The sequence below is a fragment of the Canis lupus genome, chromosome 23, assembly GCF_048164855.1.
Source record: "Canis lupus baileyi chromosome 23, mCanLup2.hap1, whole genome shotgun sequence".
In the NCBI taxonomy this organism is placed as follows: Eukaryota; Metazoa; Chordata; class Mammalia; order Carnivora; family Canidae; genus Canis; species Canis lupus.
In genome coordinates this window covers 22,342,375-22,356,744 of record NC_132860.1, presented here as the reverse complement: position 1 = coordinate 22,356,744, position 14,370 = coordinate 22,342,375, and the positions used below count along the sequence as shown (strand labels likewise).

At 38.5% G+C, this 14,370-nt stretch overlaps 1 protein-coding gene across 1 annotated transcript; it reads left to right on the top strand.

Moving 5' to 3' along the window:
- The first annotated feature begins 413 nt into the window (after nt 1-413).
- On the top strand, nt 414-13,883 carry TRIM22 (tripartite motif containing 22). Its single transcript, XM_072794317.1, has 8 exons — nt 414-617; nt 5,225-5,696; nt 6,246-6,341; nt 6,983-7,213; nt 9,978-10,000; nt 11,398-11,498; nt 11,802-11,828; nt 12,087-13,883. Exons 2-8 carry the CDS (start codon nt 5,286-5,288, stop codon nt 12,680-12,682), a joined length of 1,485 nt encoding a protein of 494 aa, XP_072650418.1. The 5' UTR covers nt 414-617; nt 5,225-5,285; the 3' UTR covers nt 12,683-13,883.
- The last annotated feature ends 487 nt before the right edge of the window (nt 13,884-14,370 follow it).

The following is a 14,370-nucleotide window of genomic DNA, read 5'->3' as shown; positions in this document are numbered from 1 at the left end:
AAAATTTTTCTCCCTAGGCTCATACTGAAGAAACTTTTAAATTTTATTTTTACTATTTACAATAATGGCTGCTGACAGTCATTATGTCTGCTCATATTTACAGAGATTTATAACTGATTATCTTTCCCATCACAGTCTGCATTGCAAGAATTCAGATCCAATCTTTCCGGATCATTATTTTATCCTTCATGACTTGCTTAGGGCTTGAATATAGGATAAGCTCTACAAATAATTATAGGATTAAATTGAAATGCTGAGTATTCAGGCTATATCATTGTGCTTCACTTTTTTTTTTTTTTTTCTTGCTCAAATATTCTTGCTGGAGTAAGCCAGGGTAGGAATAAGAATGCAGTGATTGGGTGCCTAGCTGGTGCAGGTTCTAGAACATATCCTTCCCTGGCATCCTACTTGGTGCCCTCCCACAGTTATTGTTTTGTAAGTTTCTTCTCTGCTTCTTTTCTTTCATTTCCCCTTCTCAGATTTTAAGTTTCATTTCTCACTCAGTTCCTGTAGGGAAACTCTCTTGTGGAGAGCAGTTTTCTGGCTTGGTGAGTGAATCTTGCCTATACCTGCATCTGATCTCCGCTGAATCAAGACTTCTCTACTTCAATCTAAAGGTGTGTGGGGGGCAGTTTGGGAGGGCAAAGGACAGGACGTTTGGAAGGAACATATTGAATGTGTTTGGATGAGTTTAATTTGTGGTTCTGAAGCTGCTTTAAATTCACCAAAGAGCCAGCTGGTAGGTTTTCTGCAAAAGAGAGGTACATTGAGTCTGGGGGCACCATGACTGATAAAGAAGGGAGGTTTAACAACATCAAAAGCCTTATTTGTTTCTTGGAGGGATCATTATTTCTCCCAGTTGAATTACTCTCATTTTCTTTCTTCCTTAGTTTTGAATTTTCTACCTTGCCAAGGTGAGCCAGAATAACTTTCCCCCCCCAGAAACAGAAAATCTCTTCCTCTTTTCCTCCAGCAAAGCCCATGGAATGGAGCCCTGTTTTCCCTCTTCATAAAAGCCCAAGCTCCTGCAGAAAGCCAGCACAGACAAGAGTCCTTATCTGGACTTGTGAGAGGGAAAGGGAACTTAAGGGCTGTGCCTGGGAGAAGAAGCTCTTGAAATTCATCCTTTTAATCTTCTTGTCCTGATAACTTCTGGGAAGCTGTCTAGGACCTTTCTGATAAATTACCAGACTTTTGGCCAGCCTGATGAGAGAGGCTGGATGATTAGGCGGCTGTCCATCTTTGCAGCTCCTCCATGGTCACTTGTCTCTCTGGAGCTCCAACCACATGTTTTTTTTTTTTTTTTTTTTTTTTTTTTTTCTGAGTGTGCATGGCTTACTGCCATCTCAGCAGCACCTGCACAATGCTCTGGTGTTCACTCCTGCTTTACGAGAAGGACAATCATTGTATGGTTTCACTCATACAGGGAATGTAAAAAATAGTGAAAAGGATTATAGGGGAAAGGAGAGAAAATGAGTGGGGAAAAACAGAGAAGTTGACAAAACATGAGAGACTCCTAACTCTGGGAAATGAACAAGGGGTAGTGGAAGGGGAGGTGGGCGAGGGGATGCGGTGACTAGGTGTCAGGCACTGAGGGGGGCACTTGATGGGATGAGCACTGGGTGTTATACTATATGTTGGCAAATCAAGTTCTGATAAAAAAAATATATACATTAAAAAAATGAACTTGTCCTCTATCATCTTAGACACACCTTCCCATTGCTTTCTAGCTCAACCCTTTACTCCATTTTCCCTGCACAGAGCTAAGGAAGGGAGTTGGTAATTTCTCAGAAAGAACTCCATCTTAATCTCTCTGAACACCTTGTAATTTGATCTCCATATTATGTAATATTTTGATGTGTAATTTCCTTTTACTTTTTAGAAGTCATTGGTCTGTGTCTTATATCTAGACAAGGTTTATATATAGTGAATATTAATTGTTTGCTCGGGGGCTAGTACAGGGCCCAATGGATGGGAGAAAGTGAATTAAAATTTTTTTTAAACATTTTAGATTAAATTCACAAGAGCAAAAGTATATAGCTCTGATGAAAAAAATTGTATTAACACTGAACATTCAATAAATACTAAGCATCTGTAAAAGATTATATTCTGGGTGAGTGGAGAGAAAGTAAATAAACAGCAAAAGGATAATTCAATATGAGAAAACATGAAAACAAAGAAACAATAGCACGAATAGACAAAAAGGCCTGCCAAAGGGCCTGGTGTCTATGGTGTGCCCTCCTAAAGGGCTTTAACAATTTAAAATAGATTTCATGGTAGGTATCAGTGTGAGAAGGTGATTTTGAGCTGAGTTTTCATGGAATTGATGGCTTTAAGATGGATTTTTGCCCAGAGTGATCAAGGAACAAATAAGGTAGCCAGTCTAAATCGGGGAGGAGTAGGAGCTGGGCTAAGGGGATGAGGCAATAGGAGGGGATGTATAATGTGAACCTAACTCAACCACCATAAAGACTGACTCAAGTTGAATGATATGTATTTGAGCAGAGAAATGGCAAGATTGATTGATTCTAAAAAAAAAAAAAGAGAGAGAGAATCGTTCTTGCTGGTGGGGTGAACAGTGATGAGAGCAGATTGTATGAGATGAATGACAGTATCAGGGAGACTGGTGGGGAACCTATTTCTGGAATCCAGGTAAGAGATTCAGTTGGATGGGATCTAATTTGAAGAGACAGACAAGGATTAACCTCCTGTCACTTACGGACATGGACTTGTGTGACAAAATGACTGCTTTGAAACAATTGGACCTCAGAGCTTGAGCTCTTGGGGGCAGGGTCATTTATGTGGGGGAAGATTAAACCCTGTACTCTAAAGGGTGGTAGAAGGGGGAGCTCTGGATGTAGAGAAATGCAGAGGAATTATAACACTTCTGAGTTCCCAGGTCTCTGGATGCCAAGAACAAGCCTTACTTTCCAACTGACAATTCCTAATCCAGGGAATAGGGAAAGTATTATAGATATTGTCGAACCCCCTCATAGGACTTTCTCTCCTTATTGTGAAGACACTTTCATTTTTCTTGTCTAAACTGTGCAGACACAGAAAGCCTCTGTGCAGACAATCAGGATATACTGAGAAAAGGAAACTTAGGATCTAGTAGGCCCTTACCCTACCATAGAAAGTCCTACATTTGTACCATCTCCAAAGTGAGCCTACATTTTGTCTCTGTGTCTGTCTGTCTGGTTTAGGTGGAGGGAGTTTCAATGGTGAAACACTTCTTCAATGATAGAATAAAGAATAAATGAATAGAGGAAACAGATGCACTTATATTAGTTTTCTGGGACTGCCATAAAAACACAAATCACAAATCGTTGGCTTAAATGAAATTTATTTTCTCGCAATTCTGGAGCCTAAGAGTACAAGATCAAAGATGTTGGTAGGGTTGGTCTTTCTGCAGGTGGTGATGGAGGATCTGTTCTGGGTTTCTGCTAGTTTCTGGTAGCTTGCTGGCTATCTTTGGTGTTCCCTGGTTTGTAGATGCATCACCCTGATCTCAGCTTTTGTCTTCACATGGCCTTCTCCATGTGTGCATGTCCATCTGTGTCTCCAAATTGCCTCATTTTATGAGGACATAGTCATATTGAATTAAAGCCCATCATAATGACTTCATTTTAACTTGATCATCTGCAAAGATACCATTTCCAAGCGAAGTTACATTTACACGTATTAGAGGTTAGGACTTTGACATATTTTTTGTGGAACATAATTCAACCTGCAATAGCACCCAATGTGTTTGAAACAGGACAGACTTTATCTCTCTATCAATGGTCTTTGTTCTATATTGAGTCTTCTCTCCCACAACTGACAGAGAACTCAATGGAATTTATGTTTCTTGAGATCTGTCATGTGTGTGATCCTGAGTATATGAATCTGTTATTTTCCTCCCTAAAAATATAAATGCCCATCTAGTTCTTACAACCTTTACCTCCGTTTGTCTTTGTTAATATCTTTGCAAAGTGCAAAGATAACTCTGAAAGAGGATCCTGTGGATTGTATGTCCACCAACTCTACCCTTTATAAAATAATGATCTCTATAAATAGAATGATCTATACATCATTTGATTCTATTTATACATCTGAGGAAAGGATATACTCCTATTTCTCAAGGATTTTTATATAAGGGGTAAATAGGTCAAAGTCATTTGTAAACTGCAACTGGTTATAAAATTGTTAGTGATACAATTATCTGCCTATTGTGGCCCTTGCTGTTTCTATCTCCCTATTTGGGGAATGAATTTGAGGGCATGGGAAGACTCCGTGTGTGACAGATGTGTTGGGAGGTAAATTTTTCAGCTATTAGAGAACTGCTAATAAGTGGAAAGAAAAAATGAAAAGCTAATGAGAAAGATCTAGTCAATTACAGAAAGATGAGGAGTTCTAACTTTATAAATTCATCACATTTTGTGTTCCTGTGTATGATGTTCCTCTCTAGATACCAAGGAACTGTCAGTGCACGAAACCATGCCTGATCTATCCTTAGATTACTTTTTAGGAGGAAGAATAAGACATTTAAAGAAAGATGTTATATATTATATAGTAAATAAGATAAATTTAGCAAATTTACAGCAATGTATCAATTGACCAGAAAAGACAAACCTGTATAAACAGGCTCAAAATGGGGGAGACTGCTAATGACATTCAGTTTGTTTTCAAGTGATGGAAATGTTCTAAAATTGGACTTGGGGTTGGTAATACAGTTCCCTAAGTTTACTGAAATCATTGTATTGTACTCTTAAAATGAGCACATTTGATATACATATAACTTGATAAAACTTTTTAAAAAGGGAGTCAGGCGAATATTAGGGGTAGGATCACTCCACTTAGGAGGAGAGCAGTGCAAAAGACCAGGTGTTACAGTGGGTTTAGTGTATTTAACATGGAGGATGTATTTGGGGGTGGGAGAGTAAAGACAGAAAAAATTGATGAGTTGCACATGGTTCTTGGTAGGAAGGGCTTCAATTTGTCCTACCAGCAGAAGAAGAGAAACTAGCAAGCTTGCCCTGATGGGGTGAAATTTCTCATGCGATATAAACTTAGAGTCAAGTGTTTGAAATATTACAAAGAGCCATTTTCATTCTGCTATTGACTTACTTCTCTTGTCTGTTTTCCTTTCTGTATTGTATATTAATATTTTTCCCTGTTCTAAATCTCTACATAATCAGTATCCTTTCTACTTTTGCCTTTCTTATCAATATTCCTGCCCCTACAGGAGTCTGTGAGCAAGAAAGGCCTCAGTAGTCAGGACAAGAAGAAGCCAGGGGAACACTGCAATGGATTTTCCAGCACAGGCAAACATACAGAAGGATGTGACCTGCCCCATTTGCCTGGAGCTTCTGACAATGCCTCTGAGCCTGGATTGTGGCCACAGTTTCTGCCAGGCTTGCATCACTGCAAAGAGCATGGAGTCAGGAACCCATCAAGGAGAGGAAGGCACCTGCCCAGTGTGCCAGTGCAAATACCAGTTTTGGAATCTCCGACCTAATCAGCCACTGGCAAACATAGCGAAGAAAGTCAGGGAGAACATGAGCCCACAGAAACAAAAGCTCTGTGAGGTCCATGGAGAAAAACTCCTGATCTTCTGTAAGGAGGATGGGAAGGCCATTTGCCAGCACTGTGCCCAGTCTGTGGAGCACCGTGGTCATCAAATATTCTTCATAGAGAAGGTCATCAAGGAATATCAGGTAGGCCCAAGGGTGAAGGTAAATGGGGCATAATGGTACCTAAAGTGAATCCTTCACTTTTTAAAATTACTTTCTTCTCTTGGTCATCATAGAATTGAGCTCTGTAATCTCTTTCCATACTCTTTGCTCAGCTTCTGGGATTTAAAAGATTTTTGTGCATTCTTTCACTTGATCAGAAATAAGAGAAGTTAGATGAGTGGAGAAATGCTTCCCAAGATAAATTCTGATTGCCCCTTTGAAGAGAAGGTTTCTGGGGGTACATGGTTGGTTGAATGTGAGGAATATGTCAATGAGATGAAAGGAACTTCCTTAGTGCAGTATCAGCTCTTCTAGGAAAAAAAAAATAATCCTGTTACTCTTGACCAAGGAATGGTAGCTTGTGTCACCCAGTGATACAGAATACCTCTTCAGATTTTTGTCTATATCCTAGATTCTAATCACCAATTTCATTTCTGTAACCTAGTCTCTTCTGAGATGAGTCTAACTTCTTCCCTCTATCCAGGTGCTAAGAAAGCTCATAGATTGATTCTGGTGACTCTTTTCTCACAGGAGAAACTCCAGGCAGCTCTGAAGAAGCTGAGGAAGGAGCATACAAAAGTGGAGGAGTTGGAAGCTGACATCAAAGAGAAGAGAGTTTCCTGGAAGGCAGGACGAGATATTTCCTGAGGGAGTTCTGAGACAGAAAATGGGCAGCACCTTGGTCCAGTCCCAAGGATGCTCCTTCCTCTTTGTTACTTCAGAATTAATGAATTTGAGGGCTTCTTAATTAGTCTTCATTTCATTCCTTCACTGTTGGGGATTGGGTGCCAGAGAGTAGACATATCATGAGTGAAACCAAATATTGGGAAGTGAAGGCATGGAGGAAACAATAAAAATGACTCATGAATCCCATGTCCCATATCCATCATCAAGTTTGCGCCACTAATACTTCCAGAAAACACATTGAGAAAAGCTTAGTGTTCCCTTTGTAGGAGGTGTGGGGAGATGGGCTTCCTATGTGGTGTGGCATGATTATACAGGTCAGTTGTCTGCAATCCAAACTTCATCCAGCTATCACTTTGTGCCTCAGAGTGGGTCTTGATAAAGTAGACTTTAATCTATTTCTTTGGGAGAAACGCAAGAGACAATAGTGGGGAAATGGCTTTCTCGGTAGTTACTCATTGCCTGTTCCCTATCTCTTTGAGAATTCTCTGAGGAAAATAGTTCTTGTCTTGGTTCCCAGGTCCAGACGATGTCGGCCCTTGGCCAGACACACTGACTGCCTCTTTCTCTTCTCATACCCAAAGAATCATATGCAGAGCGAGAGACAAAGGATTCTGAAAGGGTTTAATGAAATGAGAGACATTCTGAACAGTGAGGAGAAGAAGGTGCTGCAAAAGCTGGAGGAAGATGAAGTGAATGTGCTGGATAACTTGATAGTGGCCAGAGACCAGTTTGCTCAGCAGAAGCAATGCTTGAGAGAGCTCATCTCAGACATTGAGCATCAGATATGGGGGTCGTCAGTAGACACAGTGCAGGTAAGGCTTGGGTTGGAGCTCCTACATGATGAGATTCTGGGGAAACACAGAGACAAAATTTCCTTCTCTGGTGGGTCCCCACACTTTCTTCCTCACGGTGACATTCAAAGACTCTCAGGATTCTCAGTACCCCTTTTCTGACATTTGAAGGGTCATCAGGATAATTCAAAGTATGAACAGCAAAAGAAATTGCCATTATTAGTAATTTATGAAAGGAAGTGCAAAAAAAATGGAGAAAAATTCTAAATAAGCTTCCGTTATCTTCACTTAAATTTAGTCAAATAACACAAATCTCTGTTTATATTTGATTTTCTTGTTGTTGGTGAGTCTACACTGTGCAATACCTATGATTTTGATTTGCATTTCCCACGTGTAGACCAGTAATGCTGAGCATCTTTTCATGTGGTTTATTGGCCATTTCTTCTTTGGAGAAATATCTATTCAAATTATTTCCTTATTTTTCAAATTGAGTTGTTTGCTTTTTGTTGTTGAGTTGTAAGAGTTTGTTGTATGTTCTCTATACTAACACCTTATCAAATATATGATTTGTGAATATATTATCCCTTTTCATGAATTATCTCTTCAATCTCTTCCTGGTGTCCTTTGATGCACAGAAGATTTTAACTTTGATGTGGTCCAACTTAGCTATTTTTCTTTTATTCCTTGTGCTTATTTTTGTCATATGAAAGAAATCATTACCAAATCCAGTATTGTGAAGATTTTTACCTTTATTTTCTAACATTTTTATACTTTCATATCTTTTTTTAAAAGATTTTATTTATTTATTCATGAGAGACAGAGACAGAGAGAGAGAGAGAGAGAGAGAGGCAGAGACACAGGCAGAGGGAGAAGCTGGCTCCATGCAGGGAGCCCGATGTGGGACTCGATTCCAGGACTCCAGGATCACGACCTGAGCCAAAGGCAGATGCTCAACCGCTGAGCCATCCAGGTGTCCCTACACTTTCAGATCTTAAGTTTAGAGCTTTAAATGATCTTAAATTATAATTTATGTGTGATGTAAGTTGTCCATGTTTAATATTATTGTAAACATTGTATTCTATTGAGCCTTTTTTGAGGGGGAATAATTTGGTGAAAAAAGGAAGGTGAGGAGATGGCAGTCAGAGTGAAGGGATGGGTTGCATGGGACATTTGTTTGAAATTAATTCAATTACTTTTTTTTTTTTTTTTTGGTAACAACCTCTTGAATTATCTGTTGAACCATCCTTACTCTCAGCCCATTGTAGTTGGTTAGGGTTGATAAAATCAGTAGCAGCAGGGATGTATGTTTCTCAATTCTAGGTAAATCAGAATATCAAATTCCTACATTTTACCAATGATGCAATAATTATTATAAGATATGCATCTGACCCAATTTAGGTCAATGGTTTTTTATGTGCCTTAGAATTTTACTATCATGACTAAAAAGAGAAATTCTCTTTTTCAGCAAGTAATATATCAGGGATTATCATTTAAACCAGGAGATTCAATTTGATACCATACAGAGTCTAAAAAGAAAGTCAATATTGCAGGAAGAAAATAGAATTTTGAGAACACATTCTGATGACAAGATTTTCACTTAAAAACCTAGCTATGACTAAAGTTACACCTGCCCCTGAATTTATTCTTCTTTCTTTTAAATTTAAACAAGTTTTAGTTGGATTTTTGTCATATACATTAACAACAAAAAAGCCTAATACAGAGCATAAAACTTTATCTGAGTATGTAGAGCCAACTGCTGGGCAAGTATTTGTTGGTATAAAAGGGGTTAGGCTGGAGAGAGGGAAACCAAATATATTGGTAGGTTTCTGTTAAAAAAATAAGGCAAATAATGGCTATACTGGGAATAAAAAGCTGGCTAAAAGATGTTGAGGCTATGGACTGGACTGGCTTAATACAATATTGGAATTCAGAGTAAGATTTCTAGTTTCTAAGACAGTGACTGAGCAGATATTGGTATCATTTTGGACAATGGAATGTAAATAGTTGGGAAATAATAAGTTATGTTTCAGACTTTCTCAGGTTCTGAGGCTTATTTCATGCTTAAAAATTAGGGATATTACCTATAGATAGTGTAGAGGAGGTATATAGAATGAGTAGAGGGAAGCCAGAGAAACATTTGTTTGGAGTGCTTGTTTACTTGTACCTGTAGCAAAAGAAAGTATACTTTTTGAGAACTACTATTATTAATTACTCATATTTGACTCTCCAGAGCTTGGAATAGTGTCTGCAAATATGGGTTTCATCTTTATTTGTCTCTAGAACAAATAGAAACATAATGAATTAATGAGGTCTTCTCCTGAATGTAATTTTTTTTTTATGTCAAGTCTCTTATCTTCTTTTTAAATATATACCATCTCCCAGTATTGGAAAGCATTTTCTAATATCCTCACATGAGTGCTTGGGATGGTTGATCTCAGTCTTATCTTTACATTTTGTCCTCCATATTCTGATCATCAGACTCTGACCATCTAACACATTCATACCAAGAGGTGTTAGGGGTCTAAGGTGAATAAAACTTTTTAAGGTAGGAGGGCTTATAGCTCCTTGGGGAGTTCCCAGACAAAATACAGGATGCATAATTAAATTTGAATTTCAGATAGAGAATAAATAATTTTTTAGTAGAAAAGTATCATAAACATTGCAGGAGGCATGCTTAAATTAAAGCATATTTGTTATTTATCTAGAATTAAATTTTAACTAGACATTTTTATTTTCTAAATATGGCAATGCTATACGTGACTCATGTTTTCTTTCTTCTCCCCAGGATATGATTAATGTCATGAAAAGGTATGTGTGGGAGACCAGGTATGGTCCTTTTTTTTATGTGAAGACAAAGTTATCTTGGGATCAATCAGGATAAAAAACAATCACAGAGCTGGAGAATTTGGGAATTATATAATTTCAAAATTTTGATCACAGGTGAGGTTCTCAATGGAATTTGGTGATAGGAAGTCACAGAGTTAGGACCAATAAGAACATAATTTCACTCAAACCTCAATGTCTGCCTCAGTTTGGTTTCATATTTCATAGGTGTCTATCTTATTTCAGAGAAGATCCCATCCTCCATCTGCCAGGCCCCCAAATTTTCCACAAGGATAACACTCTTGCACTTATTTTTCTTCTGTATGTTAGAAGAAACAAGATCTTTCTAGTGGTTTTATTTGGATTTCCAAAAAAAAAAAGCTCCAGTCTTTAAGAATAGTGGCTTTCATCCTGGTGCCAATAATTAATCTCTTCTTGCTTACACATTTTAGCATCTTGTAGAAAATATAGTCTTCTTGTGTCTAAAGTTGTCTATCCACCTGGCAGCATCTAGTTCTTTCCAAACACATGAAACTTTTAATTTGATTGTCATAATATCTCCTTTTCTAGATGTTTGTAATATTTCCCCAGGGAATGTAACCTTAAATATTATTATCTAGATATATGTCTGGGGATAGCAGGCTTTGGAGATCCTTCAACTTTTAATACAGGAGCTATGTACTTGATAACCTAAATCTCTCAGTAACCAGGGTCTGGAGCATCTTTACTGACCACGTGCCTGGGAAATTCCATCTTTAGTGGTGGAACCACTAAGATGACCATGACTTCTTCATATATCAGACGCTTTTTAAAATTTTTTTATTTTTATTTTTTTTAGATTTTATTTGTCAGTGTGTGTGTGTGTGTGAGAGAGAGAGAGAGAGAGAGAGAGGGCACAAACAGGGGGAGCAGAAGGCAGAGAGAGAAGCAGGCTTCCTGCTGAGCAAGGATCTTGGCTTGGGGTTTGATCCCAGAACACTGGGATCATGACTTGAACAGAAGATAGATGCTTAACTAACTAAGCCACCCAGCTGTCCTTAAATACTTTTTTTTTTTAGAGGCATCAAATATCTTTTAAAGGCACCATGAGTTCACCTAGTTTTATTATTTTTAAGAGGTAAAGTATAGGGTAAATTTTTCCATTTTAGAAGGAAGAGTATGAAGCTCTTTGAGGTGAAGACCTTCTGAAGATCACATGGAGGGTAAATGGAAAAGTAGGCATGAGCATTTTTCTTCTGTTTGCAGCACCAGGATTCTCCCCTTTTCCCCCCTTCTCCAGTGGAGAGAATTTAAGTGTATCAGTGGGGTGAAAAGCGAGGGAAACAGTGGTCTTGTAGAGACACAAGGTCAGAAGTGAGGTGATCAATTTTTGTCTTCTCTAGGAGTGAGAGCTGGACCTTGAAAAAGCCAAACATTGTTTCCAAGAAACTGAAGAGTACATTCCTAATTCCGGATCTGAGTGGGATGTTGCAAGTGTTTAAAGGTAAGAAGAGTAAAGGGGAAGGTTTTGGGTGTGGAATTCTTGTGGTATTAGGCAAAATAGGGGAGAGGATGTTGTTTCTGGATGAAGATCAAAGAGAAGATGTAGACTTTATAAGGAGAGGTAGAACTCCTGAAGGTGTGATCAGACTTAAGGGGGAACAGTCAAGGTGTCTGCTTCATCATCTTGTTCATGAGTTCATAGCCTCACAGAGCTGCCCTCCCTATCCCCATTCTGGTGAAAAGACAGGTATCAGTGTTTACTCCTTTGCTTCTAACGACATCATTGAAATTTTTGTCATTTCAGAGCTGACAGAAGTCCAATGCTACTGGGGTAAGAAGGAACTACAGTTTGTTCTAATCACTGTGTTCTGATTCCTTTTTAGAAATTGTGGTTACTATCAGGTCCCATGGTCTTAGTTTCATGTGTTCCTCTCAAACACACATGCATACAACAGTTCTTGAGTGTTCTACTCATCTCTGACCCATCAACATAAGTTTCTCCCAGTCACTCCCCAATATTCCACCTCACAGTGTCTCAAGACACATCTACTCTATATCTGTCACCTGACCCTGTCATTTTTTCTTACAGTGGACGTGATGTTGAAGCCAGTCAATGCTATTTCGAATATTACCATTTCTGCAGATAAAAGACAAGTGACAGTTGTGCACAACTTCCCACTTAAAAGTATATATCCATTTGATTTCTCTGCTTTTGATATTTTGGGCTGCCAACATTTCTCCTCAGGGAAGTACTACTGGGAAGTAGATGTGTCTGGGAAGATTGCCTGGATCCTAGGGGTGTACAGTAAAGGAAGAAGCCTCAAGAGAAAAGGGGATTCTGGGTTTTTTTTTGATCCAAAAGTAAATCATCTAGATGTTTACTCCAGATTCAAACCTCAACTTGGTTACTGGGTTATTGGGCTACAGAATGAATCTGAGTATAAGGTCTTTGAGGAGTCTTCCACTTCTGATTCCAAGGTTTTGACTCTTTTCATGCCTGTTCCTCCCTGTCGTATTGGGGTTTTCCTAGACTATGAAGCACGCATTGTCTCATTTTTCAATGTCACAAACCATGGGTCACTCATCTACAAGTTTTCTGAGTGTCAGTTTTCTCAGACTACTTATCCATATTTCAATCCTTGGAACTGTCAATACCCTATCACCCTGTGCCCACCGAGTTCCTGAACCTTCTTAGCCCCTCATCCACTTGTGTGTAGCACCCTTTGTCTTGGGGCTTATCTAAACCTGAGCTCATCTGCACCATTAGGAACACCTCTTCCTTCTTTTATTCATCTTTCATTTTAGAATATTTTTGGAACAGTCTGCTAGGACTGCTGTAACAAAGTACCACAGAATGGGTAGCTCAAACAACAGAAATGTCTTGTCTCACAGTTCTGAAGCTTGGAAGTCTAAGACCAAAGTGTCAGGAGAGTTGTTTTTGTTTTTTTTTTTCCTGAGGGCTCTGTCTATTCCTTGCCTTGTATATGGTTGACTTCTTTCTGTGTCTATTCATATCATCTTCCCACTGTGCATTTCTGTGTCTAAATCTACGTTTTTCTAAGGACATCAGTCCGATTGGAGCAAGGACCACCCTAATCACATCATTTTAATTGCCCCTGTAAAAACTCTATCTCTGAAAGGTCACATTCTGAAGTATTAGGGGCTAGGACTGTGACATATGAATTTGGAGGGAATAAAAGTCAAGTCAATAGTCTTTTACATGCCCCTATTATCCAGTGAAAGCTTGAGCCTTTTTCTTCCTAATATTTTGTTTTCATTAGCAGAGAATGTTTTTTTCCTTATTAGTTTTTCTTACTATTAGGAAAGAATGTTTATTTGCAAAGGGAACACATCTAATCCAGAAAGAGCAGTATTGCTGTACCTCCTTTGACATTTCTTTCCCTCATTCCCTCTGCTGTTTAATAGAATTAACAAAGGAAAACAGCAATTCTCTCCATGTGCATGGGACATAGGACCTTACATAGAAATCTGTCAGTAGGTGTTGAATCCTTCAGAGTGTGTTGCTTTACCAACGGCACCCTTTTATGTATCACAGAGTTAAAGCTGAAGTGCATAAATAAAATATTTACCAATAATAGATTGTTGGTGCTCAGAATTTCTGAGGTCAAATCCTGTCTCTTTACTTTCAAGCTGTGTAAACCTGAACAAGTTACTTAGAACCTCTTGGTCTCATTTTCCTAAAGTAAAAATTGATGTCAAAGATTGTACTCATTTCTGTACTGAGAAACGAAATTTATCTAAGAGTTTTATATGTAAGAATAAATATCTGTTATTGATGAAAAATATACACTGTATCGATGAGGTACAATTTTGGCTTGGTTTGGTTTGGTTTGGTTTTGCTTTAATAAAATGATAATTGACTCTGTTGAAGTCTCATTTCTCAGATCCCAGAACCCTACTGCAGACATTATGAATTTTCATGATGTGTCCTATAGAGGTCAGGTCTAGGCTTAACTGAACTTATGAGAGACAGCCTTTTGCTGCTCAGTCCTTTATCTTGTGGTGAAACACCTGAGTATGTCACTGCGTTTGCCCACCCTCTGCACTTTCCTCTCTCTTTCCCCCTTCTTCTTCTCCCTCTTCTTCTTTTCTTCCTTCTTCCTCTTCCCTCTCTCCCTTCTTCCCATCTTTCTCCTTCTTCTTAAAGAATATGAAATAAAGGGTAGAACTACTCAGGATAGTGAAGATATGGTTTGTTCTTTGAGAAGCATGCATTAAAAATTAGGGCAGGCTATGCCACTATATAAAATTTGAATCAAGATTTGCAGATCTTTAGATAAAGAGGAGTATTTTGGCTATGCTGGAAGAAAACGAAAATGTCTGGCATGGGATCTATGTATATATCTTTACAT